Source organism: Aaosphaeria arxii (genome assembly GCF_010015735.1).
Source record: "Aaosphaeria arxii CBS 175.79 unplaced genomic scaffold BU24scaffold_2, whole genome shotgun sequence".
NCBI classification, from domain to species: Eukaryota; Fungi; Ascomycota; class Dothideomycetes; order Pleosporales; genus Aaosphaeria; species Aaosphaeria arxii.
The window spans coordinates 3,861,547-3,872,513 of NW_022983475.1; the positions used below are offsets into that span (position 1 = coordinate 3,861,547).

General features: G+C 52.2%; 3 protein-coding genes across 3 annotated transcripts; 1 reads left to right on the forward strand and 2 right to left on the reverse strand.

Moving 5' to 3' along the window:
- Window positions 1–567: 567 nt before the first annotated feature.
- BU24DRAFT_128600 (putative response regulator receiver RIM15p) lies at window positions 568–6,821 on the reverse strand. Its single transcript, XM_033520989.1, has 2 exons — window positions 6,011–6,821; window positions 568–5,933 (listed from the first exon to the last, which is right to left on the reverse strand). Exons 1-2 carry the CDS (start codon window positions 6,548–6,550, stop codon window positions 657–659), a joined length of 5,817 nt encoding a protein of 1,938 aa, XP_033388225.1. The 5' UTR covers window positions 6,551–6,821; the 3' UTR covers window positions 568–656.
- A 2,806-nt stretch (window positions 6,822–9,627) lies between these two features.
- Window positions 9,628–10,336, forward strand: BU24DRAFT_419487 (uncharacterized protein). Its single transcript, XM_033527231.1, has 2 exons — window positions 9,628–10,193; window positions 10,254–10,336. The coding sequence occupies exon 1, from the start codon at window positions 9,658–9,660 to the stop codon at window positions 9,940–9,942; it is 285 nt and encodes a 94-aa protein (XP_033388226.1). The 5' UTR covers window positions 9,628–9,657; the 3' UTR covers window positions 9,943–10,193; window positions 10,254–10,336.
- On the reverse strand, window positions 9,956–10,827 carry BU24DRAFT_128625 (uncharacterized protein). The gene has a single exon (XM_033520990.1). It carries the CDS (start codon window positions 10,697–10,699, stop codon window positions 10,250–10,252), a length of 450 nt encoding a protein of 149 aa, XP_033388227.1. The 5' UTR covers window positions 10,700–10,827; the 3' UTR covers window positions 9,956–10,249.
- Window positions 10,828–10,967: the final 140 nt, after the last annotated feature.

A 10,967-nucleotide genomic window follows, 5' to 3' on the forward strand; every position in this document is an offset into this window, starting at 1 on the left:
CCCCGTTCATAAACCTAAAGGTGACGTAGAAAACGCACAACATGCACACACACACATTCACGCACGCACGCACGCACGCATGTCCCAACCCACCAGCCCACCCAGCTAGCTACGACGAAGAAGAATCCAGAAGGGAAAAAACGTATCTGCCTCACTCGCTTCCAGTTCAAAAAAAAGAAAAAGGTCACCACCCAAGACGAAGACATAGACAAAAGAAAAAGAGAAAATCAGAAGAAGTAGAAGTGGCAAAGGCAATAACAATTGAGAATATTTGAATTTCCCGTTTCCTAGGTGCACTACCGTTTAGGAACACCGCCAACACCATGCTCTGTAGAAAAAAAATAAATGAAAAGGGAAAACCCCCAAAGGAGAGGCGAATAGTCAAATTTTGTCGCAATCTTTCTCTCCAATTGGTTGTAAACAAGTTTGTGTAAACAAAGGAAAAGGGAGTTACAATTCGCCCAATGATGCAAATCATGCTAAGTGCCGTGCGTATTGATCAGCGGACAGAGCAAAAGGTCTTTTACAATCCACCAAATGTACGGCGCCCTGCAATGCACGAACTACACCATGGAAATGCTGGAGAGGCGGGGTAGGTCGACAAGAATCATAGTTGCAAGGGGCCGGCTAAAACATGCGTTCCCTGTAAACAAGATCTACACTTTTGGTGACGCCTTAGCTCTAGGCGTGGGATCCGGATCGGGATCGTTGGCCTGCATGGAGGCCCTCGGCGTCGTGTCCAATGCAATATCCTGGGCTTGGTCACCCGGGGCTTGCGGGAATATCTCTGGCGGTGTGAGTGAGACCGGAGGGACGTCGTAGCCGCTAAGCTGCGCTTCCCGCTCCTCTGCGTGCCGATCCTCAGTGATGGCAGGGGGCGGCGACGAGGCCAATGTCGTGTCAGGAGGTGCAATGTCTTCCACAGAGATGACACTGCCCCTACTGTTCGTCCGCATCATCTCGATACCAAGCTTGGACGAAGACTTTGGGCGTGACTTGGGGCTTTTTGTGCGAACGCTGATATGGCCCAGCTCGTCGTCTTCGTCGTCGCCAGACTCTGCAGATTCGTGTTTGCGAGTTTCCAGAATACGACGCTTGGCCCCAACCATCTCTGCGGATCGTTGCTTGCGGATTGTAGCAGTCTCCAGCACTGCCGGGGCGGAAACGCCGTGAAGTGGGAGGTCATGCGGAAGTGGGAGATTGTGCCCCGCGTTCTTGGGATCGACACCACTGGCCGGATCCTCCGATATCCCCAGACCACTCATTGCTCGAGCTAAATCCCGTTCTCGCCAATCATCGCCGCCGAGGCGCGCAATTGCTACTGGCACGTCGTCACCCGTGCGACTGTCGTTGTCACCGAAGAAGCTGGAACTGATGGAATCCTCGCGGCTGGATCCGCGATAGCTTCCTGAAGGCACAGGTGGAAAGCTCGAGGAATTCGAGATAGGGCTGTCTCCTTGGCGAACGGATTCCTGACGGAGGCCAGAGAGTGGTATTGAGGGGTACATACTTTGCCCAGGAGTCCAGTTCGGTGGTGGTGGTTTCCACTGGCAGAGCTTGCCAAATGTGTCGGACAGCTTCGCAATTGTGGGCGGCTTCTCGATCAGCGCATCAAAGTGATGGGGTGCCTGGAGCTCTTTGAGATAGCCGGTGACTGCAACGATGGGTGTGTGCGAATTGGCGTTCTTAGTCTCTCTGATCATTCGCGCAACATCGGCTCCGTTGACTTGAGGTAGCTTGAATTCCATCATAATGATATCGAACTTGACTTCGCCCATGGCATAACGAATAGCTTCTGAGCCATTTGTTACCGTCAATGTTCGACAACGCAGCTTCTCCAAGAGTTTCTCCATGACAAGACGTGAGACAGGATGGTCTTCGCAGACCAGGACGTCAAGGGGTCTGAAGATTGGACCATCTGCAAGGCTGATCTGAGACAAGCGTCGTGAACTCTGCCTTCTTCTTTGTACACGCAACAGGGCCTTAGCACGTGTATCCTCTGTGTCTGATGAAGAGGGAGACACATCAAAGACTTGACTTCTGCGTTTGTGCTGGTTGGGAACCAAATCGCGAACAACATCTTCCTCCTGCGATCCAATGGTTTGGGAGCGCGCTCGTGGGGAAGGTGCATTCGCCTGGCCGATGGAGGTCGAGCGATGCCCTGGGTTTCCTTTTTCAGTGAAGGATGAAGACATAGCAGAGGGTGTTTTAACGAGCTTGATCGGTGAGATGGCTTCGGGGGAATTGCGAAAGCCAGAACCTAGACGGGGAGCATCGAAGAAGTTACCAGGCTGAAGTGATGCCGGATTGCTCGTGGAATGTGCAAGCGAGGAACCGCTACTAGAGGTCTTGCGTCTTTCATGATGCTGGCCAGTACTAAATTGAACTAACAACGGAGACGATGGTTGAGAGGCTCGGTTTGGCGAGGAATTTGACCCGCCAACTGATGGAGACGATGGTCTTCCGGCGGCACCTTTGGTAGTAGATAGAGTTCGCTTCAGCGGAGCCGGAAGCATGGGGCTAGACTCCAAGGATGGCGAAGGAGACGTGATGGTCGGTGATTGAACAGCAGACACTGGCTTGCTGTGCGGTTGCATTGCCTCTGCGCGAAGCTTCTGTATGACGTCTTTGTTTGCCTTTTCTAGCACCGGCAAGTTCTTGTAGCTGAAATTGCCAAAATCGTCCGTTGCAACAGGCTCGCTCAGCCTCCTAGTTCGGCCTTCGCGGACATGAGCAGGTATGTGCAATGGAATGAGGCCACGCTTCATAGTAGTAACACTGATTTGAGAGCGAACGCGAGAGAGCGCATCGTGAGGACGGTCAGGATAGTCGGCACCGGGGGTACCGCCAGAGGATGTACCCTGATCCTCAAACTCAGTGAAGTTTTGCATCGCTGCGCCTCTGGTGTCAAAGTACTCAGTGTCCTCCGGGTTCTGAGGTGCAGGAATGAAAGACGCCTCGGCATCACGAAGCGTTTCCCAATCAACGTCAGCAAACCAAGGATGATTTCTGATTTCCTCTCCGCCACTGGCAAATTTGTCGTCCATGTTCGCACCTAGTCGCTTTGAGGGATCGGTGCACATCAAACGATTCATGAGATCCTTTGCATCATCCGAGACCTCGGCCTCGTCTTCATCGGGCCAGTCGATGTTGCGTGATAGGATGTTCTGGAACACCGCATCAGGAGTATCGGCATGAAATGGTGGATACCCAAAAAGGCATTCAAATAGAATGCACCCCAATGACCACCAATCGCTGACTTCGTCTTGACCACTGCCACTGATGGTTTCAGGTGCAAGATAGTCTGGGGTACCAACGAAACGTCGGTTGCTGTCTTCCGGATCAAACAGGGCCATATGCGGTGGCGGCATAGCCGACGTTGGAGGAGGTGTATTGTTCTGGGCGGTGCTCACTTGACTCATGGTGTGTGCTATGGGGAATAGATCAGGAGAGCCTTCATCGCTGAAAGCCTCCTCCTCAATCGGCGATCGACTTCGTGTTTGAACCAATTGATCGTCGACGATGGAGAATCTTCGGAACATAGCCTGAAAAGCTTCGGTATCACCACTGTCACTTCGATTGCCCGACGTCCTTCTCGATGGATCGCGGCTGTTGGAGCTCTCCCTATTGAGACTGAAGTAGGAGGGCTGACCTATATCGCCGGCCAGGGCAGGAGTCATGCTAGGAGTCTGTGAAGGTGAAGGGTTCAGATCGAAAGATGCCGAGCGCGAGGAGGCCATCGAAGTTGCACGATGAAAGGGTCCTGACTTCAGCAGATCTGGTGCAGCTTCATCTGCCTTGCTATTCAAAGCTCGTTTCTGACGACCGATCAATCCCATGCGAGAGAGGCCAAAATCGGTCAACTTCAAGTGACCTTTCTGGTCGATCAAAAGATTGTCAGGCTTCAGATCACGATGAACAATGCCGCGGCTGTGCAAGTGCTCAACACCGAGCACCACCTCCGCGAGATACTTCTTGGCCCAGTCCTCGGGAATCCCGCCTAGTACCTTGACCAAAGACGCACAGTCTCCGCCGTTAAGATACTCCATGACTAGGTAGAGGTAGTCCTTGCTCGAGAACGTCCAGTATAGCTTAGCAACAAAGTCACTTTCGCCCTGCCACATCATGATTGCACGCTCTGCTTTCACGTTGGTGACCTGGTTCTTTGCTACCATGTCTGCCTTCTTCAAGACTTTGATCGCGTAGTATTCTCCAGTCGATTTCTTCTTCGCCAGGTACACACTGCCGAAAGCGCCCTTGCTGATGGGCTTGATAACTTCGAAGTCTTTGATTGATGGAGGAACGGCACGGGGCTGAGGAGCAGTTGTGAGTGGCATCATGCGCGGAGAAACAGCCCTTGGCCCATCCGAACCTGCCGTGGAGGATTGACGGCGATGGTGGTGGTACTGGACATGGGCAAGCGCAGGAGAGGAGAACTCGCTTGTGGCCAGGACAGGAGATGTGATGGGGGACTGCAATCCCTCGGCAGCACCGCTGGGAAGTCGTGGCTTGTTCATCCGCAGAGGCGAAGACGGAGGAATGATCGCTCGAGCGGGCGACTGCTGCCGACTGTTCGACATTGCACTCGGAAGAATGAGACTCTTGCGTTTGCGCTCGCGTGAGCTGGCAACCCTGTTCAAGCCAAGTTCGGAGGACGGGGAGTCTGCTCGTCGGGGACCAGATAGAACGGACGATCTCACACTGCTATCACTATCGGCTCCGGCATCGCTTTCAAAGTGCATAGATTGGCGTTTGTTGTGCGTAACGATGTTGATGGCCCCAACATGGGAGCGAGGCGTCTGGTTTCCACCCCGAGGACTACTAGACCTCGTTGACCCCGCCACGGAGGATTCTCGTCTGCTCAATCCTGCTGGTAAAGAAGGGTCAGAGGCGTTACGAAGGGCCTGTGCCATAGCCGAAGGACCCTCGAACGACCCAGGAAAGATGAGATCCTCAATGGGAGGGATGTCGTTCATATCACACGGGCCTTCTTCTTCCCGCTGCTCCTCATCCGACGAGCTGTCCTCGCCCGCCGCAATTCTGGCGGCTTTGTCCATTGCAGCCTCGATGCACTCTTGCACGAGTAGATCGAATTCGATTCGTATTCGTTCCGAGTACTCTAGGATACGCCTGTGGCGGAAGACAGCATCCACTTTGGCTCGTGCGAATTTACCGGTATCTTCACAGAGCATCTTGAAGCCATCCCCGTGATCGGAGACGCCCAGGGAGGGGGACTGCCATTGCAACACCTGAGAAATTCGATTCTCTGATTGAGGGGACTGTGTCCTGATTTCGCTTGCAGGCTGCCCACGCATGCCATCCTTGACAGAGGGGGTGTTGATCTCGAGGGCTGTATCACACAGATCTAGAACAAGCTCCACGATGCGAGCCAGGGGTCTTCGCACGGCAAAAGATCGGGCACGGTGATGACCAAATCCGATACCTCTTTCACGAGACCTCGAGGGAGGCGATGCCGGGGAATTGCGACCAGATGGAGTACCCGAGGAGGGGGTGGACGTCGCCTGAATGGGAATTCCTTTGTATTCAGGAAGTTGCGGGGGTTGCGTCATTTCGGTCGGCGTAGCTCTCGACACTCGGCTAGAGTTCTCAAGAGCATCCAGGACTTTGACGATGGCATTGCGGTGCTCGGCAAGTCCCTCTTGGGCCATTTGGACGTCCATCTCGGCACGATGCTCCTGTAGACATAGCTCGGTGTGTTTCTCGAACCACCATGGTGTAATCTGACGTTCGCAGATACGACAAAGTACAGGTAGTGGGGGTGGGTGGTGGCCAGGGTCATTTGCACCTTGTTCGGCAAGGCCATTGAGATAGTGAGCCAACATCTCGGCCCCTACACCGAGAGACTCCACAAGCACTTCCGGGAGGTCAATGGTGACTTCGCGTACAACCGAAGGGCGGATCATCCACATAGACTGTGATTTATTAGCATTGATAGCGGGCATGCCACCGATTGGCATTGGAAAGGAAAAAGGAAAATCAATGAACGTACGTGACTTTCAGCACCAGTCGTTCGGTCGTAGACCATGATGCCTTGTGCCTCGAGATTGAGGATCTGCTGCTCCTCTTCCTCGATCTCTTCCTCAACCTGACCCTCCGATTCTTGTTCCTCGCTCTCGGAGCGTCGTGATCGCTTCCGCAAGAGTGCCGAGTGGGGGCCCAACTGGACGGTGAAACGGGTGATTCTGCTCCTCGAATCGTCCTTTCTCATTGATTCGATGGTTTCGTAAAACTGGCCGCAGTCTCCCAGAAGGATCTCGGAGACTGGTTTCCCCACGACCTGGTCGGTGGTGGTGCCGATGACGTCCTTCCATGAGTCGCTCACGTACTGTATCTTATTGTCGAGATCCAAGTACATGATGACATTGAGTGTATGCTCGGCGGCCTCTTTGAGGTCTTCACGCTGCTCGCGAATGTCTTGGCTGACGGTGCGTTCCATGTGCACGCGATGGGTCGAGGTGGCCGCGGCCTCCTCCCTGAGGGCCGTGACGGCTGGCGGGGCCAGCGTGCTCGGCTTTGTATCTTCGTCCATTTCTGGTTATGTCTTGCCGCAGGCTGCCGTGGATGGAGGACAACGGGCCCGACCCGGCGAAGCGTTATGAGGGCGTCCGCCCGGGGACTGGGTGGTGATTGGTGCTATTCCGATGTGGCTCCCAGGACCATGGTGAGGGCCAGAGAGAATTGGATTTGGGCCCGAGGGAATTGGACGGATGACTGGGCGGGCAGGAGTGCGTGTGTTATTATCCCGTAGACAGGGAAGCCGCGGAGGACGCGTGGGCGAAGCGAGTGCGTTGTTCTGCTCTGGTGGGAGGTTTTACGAAGCGTGCGTGACTAGGATAGGATGTTGGTGGGTTGAAGCTGACGGACGGGTGACTACTACGTTGGGGCGATTGGAGTGACGCGGAGCAGACGGCGGAGGAAGGTCCACCCCAGATCAAGTCTACCAGGAGGGCATTTCGTACGAAGAATGAAGCGATTGAATTGGTACGAGGGGTGAGTAGTGAGCGTGGGTGACGATAGGCGTGGGAGTTGGATTGATTGATGGGTGGAGGTGGGCGGGTGTTGTGTGTCGAGGTACACGGACACTGGCGAGGGAGGGGATCGCGACTTTTTGTCGGAAGTGGATGATAATAAAAGATGAGGTAGGTCGGAGGTTTTGTTCGTTGTCAGGCAAAATAATCGAGAGTAGCAGCAGAGTAGTAGGTAAGGCAAGCAGTCAGGCAGGAGGGGCAAAGAAAGGTCGGTCGCTTGTCTCGGCCTCTCTGTCTGCTGTTCTTGTCTGTATGTGGTGCTTGTCGGTAATATGGCAGCTGTCTACCTACGCATCACTGTTTTTGGCGCAACGCACGCCGGCAGAGCCAAAAGCAAACCAGAGAGGCAAGAGGAGCAAGAGGAGTGAATTGGCGTTGGAAAGGAAGACGGTGAGTGGTCGCAGGAGGGGAATGGCTTGGTGCAATGGCTTCTTGCAGCTCTGTTTCGGGTCTGGTGGGTTCTGTACGAGCGAGCGGGCGAGTCGAAAAGAGGGTGCGCGTGCCGGTGCAGTTTAGCAGATACAGTAGCAGTCTAGTACGAGGTAGCTACAGCAGTAGATACAGTATTAACTAAGTAAGTACAAGTATTAGTGGGCTACCGAGTACTAGTAGGTAGGTTAAGGTAAGGCAAGGCAAGGAAGGATATGGGATGGGATGGGATGGGATGGGATGGGTATGGGTATGTTGACAGGTTACAGGGAATAGGAACTTGGAAAGGGTCAGGTCCCAGGGTAAAGAAGATTTGGGATGAGCTGGTGACCCGAGGGAGAGAGTGGGACCGCACATCGATCAAGCAATACTCTAGAGCCTACCCATACCGCCATATCCTTTTACTTCCGTCTACAACTATCATCTCTCGACCCTGCTCTGGTCGGGACTGATGATGCAGACGCAGATGCAGATGATGCAGACAGGCGATGGACAGGCGATGGACAGACCACAGACAAATACCCCCTCCATAGGCAAACATACACACCATACAGATGCAGACACACATACAGATAACTTATGATAGATGAGGAGGACGAACACTCTACCAGTATGATAATAATGTACTACCATACCTCAAGTATCCCTATGCAAGGACGGGCTGGAAGGACATGGGCAGAATGGATGATCGCCGCCGAGGCCAATAACGATGATGCTGATGCTGATGATGATATCAAATCAGACGCCAGAGAAATACGCCGAAGGCACCGAAACAAAACACAGATCAAATGTTTACGATAATGGTGGAGCACATCTCGGGCTTATGTTCGTTTCCTTGTAACTATGGAGTACTCGGGCATTTTTATCTATTTTCTTTGGTGCTTTCATGTCTCTATACATGTATCTGCCCATCTGTGACTACTTGTAGTCTGCAATGAAATAGCGCGAATGTAACAATTGTGCATGTATTCAATGATAGATTTGAAATGAGATGATGGAAGGGATATAATTATTACGACACCAATACCGACGAGTGCCGGAAGACGTGCCGTGATAGTCGTTGTCGCGACCATAGGCCCTGCAAAAAGTCGCAAGCCACACCCAGCAACGTCTCACCTCCTCTTGTATACAGTATAACATCTACATGGCAACAGTCCAGTATCCCATGCCTAAAATGATGACAATAATGACAACAAACACCTTCGCTATTATGACTCCCAACCTGTATACGCAAGACAAAACCATACTGACTGGTAGATATTTCCGTTCGCCCAAGATCAACCCCTCTTTTCGTTTAGTCATTGTTTCACCACCAACGTCAACAACAAAGAGTCATCGATCCAACAGCTATCCAACCAACGAACTGAGCGTAACCAAGCAGATCTAGAAACATTGTAAACACTCGTGAGAACTGTAAACAACTCCAAGAAAACATATTCCATATATACTATGACTGCACAAACATCACGACATTGCAGTTATCAACATCTACCCCATACAACACTACCACCACCACCACCACCACCAGCATCACCGTTAACTATCATCGTTAATATTCAGCCACACTATCAGTATCAATCCCTCACCTGTCACTCCCTCCATACTGGCTGTAATTGTTTTATATTTCTGATGCATCGGTTTCATCTACTTTACCGTGCCTGATCAACCCCTTTCCCGCCGACATCATCACACCTCCGATGCAGTGTCTCTTCGCTCAACAACTGTCAACAAGCATACATCAAACCCGTGCATCAATCAATCAATCATTTAATCAATTCCAGATTGCAGATCCTGCGAGGAACAACAGAACCATCTTCTACGCTGCGCCGTCCTGCCGTCTCGGCTCGGTTCGGTTCCTTTCTCGTGTCGTACCCGTACTTCTTTCACGGCTCTCACACGCTTATGCTCCCCTCCCCCTCTATCATCGTCTCAAAGATCCCTACCTGTGCTACGTCGTCAGAAATATCCTCATATTATCCAAAATCATCTTATCACCCAATAGTGATCCTCCTCGCCTCTATCTCTCCTGCAGCATCTATCAATCAATCCCTCCGATAAACATGATCCTCACCCCACCAGCCAGCCAGCCAGCCCAGTCCAGCTTTTCCAGAACCTCTCTCTCCAATCCTCCTGCATGCATCCTTCGGCCCTTGTCTCCCAAGCATCACCTCCTGCACGCATGACTTCCCACTATTCTCCCACCTGCAGGACAGACACAGAAGAAAGCTCACCCGCATATCCTCCTTTCCTCCTCGTCCTCTTCCTCCCTCCCCGCTTACCCTCACAGCTCAATCACCCAATCCAACCCCCCATCCCCTCGCCGGCGCCCGTATCAATCCAGTCGTGTGAGCAACCCTCCCGACCTACCTGCATCCGTCAAGGAAAGACAAAAAAACCTACTCCGTACAACAAACCCAGAATCAAGAAAAATAAACAATCACAAGATCCAAGGGAAAAACACTAGGCCCTTCCTCCCGCCTCCGCGCGCTCCCTCCCACTACACCTTTCGCACTAACTACTGCAGGTATCTTACACACATACCTCTCTTCCCATCCCAAGCTCTTCCCTTTTTTTTCCTCTTTACGGGAATATACTTTTATACTACTGCACGAATACGTACAATACGAGTTTCCCACTGTCATATTACCCCTCCCCCTCACCCTCTTCCTCCTCTTGCTGCTCCGACAACGAACAGCACAAGCACCTAACCTATCGGTGAGCTGCGGCAACCGCATGCACACCCCTCACTCACGCCAGAAAGTAAGATATCACTAGTTAGCTACACATAACCAACATATCGGGAGCACATAGCATGCGAAATTCTTCGACGAGATTCCATCTCTCCGATCCACACGCCCCTCTGTGCATGCTAAAGGAGTTGGAATCGGACCGTTGGCTCCATCCCCTCTCTGTGAGTTGAGTGTCGTAGCTATGTAGGTATGTAGGCACAATACGTCCGAACGGCCACCGCAATAATGGTACTGTACTACCATTTCGTTTCCCTTCGTAACGCAGAAAAGGCGGTGCGAGTCGACGAGTACCGCCACGCTCGAATGACAATCGTCCACCCACCTATCCAATCCGTACATGCTTTTCATGCGACAATACTCGCACTGCATGAATGCACCTCTGTTCGTATGTAGAAAACACACCACATGTTCGTTCGTTCGTTGTGTGTATGTGTGTGTGTATGTATGTATGTATTGGAGGTCGCACGGCATGATTGCAGTTCAATGTCTACCTATGTTCATCGGGGAAGTAGGTGCGCAAGAGAAGGGTGTCGTTGATTCGACCCGTGAAAGGATCTGCAGATGCAGCTGCATGAACAGCAGTAGGGACACTACATACATAGCAGAAGAGGGGGAAACGGGTATCGGAGCCTTCACGCGCCGTTGACCTTCAAACTGCCATGTTATTCAATCGTTAGAAGAAAGACACGGAAAACAAGATGAAGGAAAAGACTCCGTACAGTAAAGTCTAAATCCATCG

Coding starts and splice junctions, on each gene's coding strand:
- BU24DRAFT_128600 (XM_033520989.1), bottom strand. CDS start 6,550: ATGGACGAAGATACAAAGCCGAGCACGCTGGCCCCGCCAGCCGTCACG. Junction 5,934..6,010: donor CGACTGGTGCTGAAAGTCAC/GTACGTTCATTG, acceptor AATAAATCACAG/TCTATGTGGATGATCCGCCC.
- BU24DRAFT_419487 (XM_033527231.1), top strand. CDS start 9,658: ATGACTTCCCACTATTCTCCCACCTGCAGGACAGACACAGAAGAAAGC.
- BU24DRAFT_128625 (XM_033520990.1), bottom strand. CDS start 10,699: ATGCCGTGCGACCTCCAATACATACATACATACACACACACATACACA.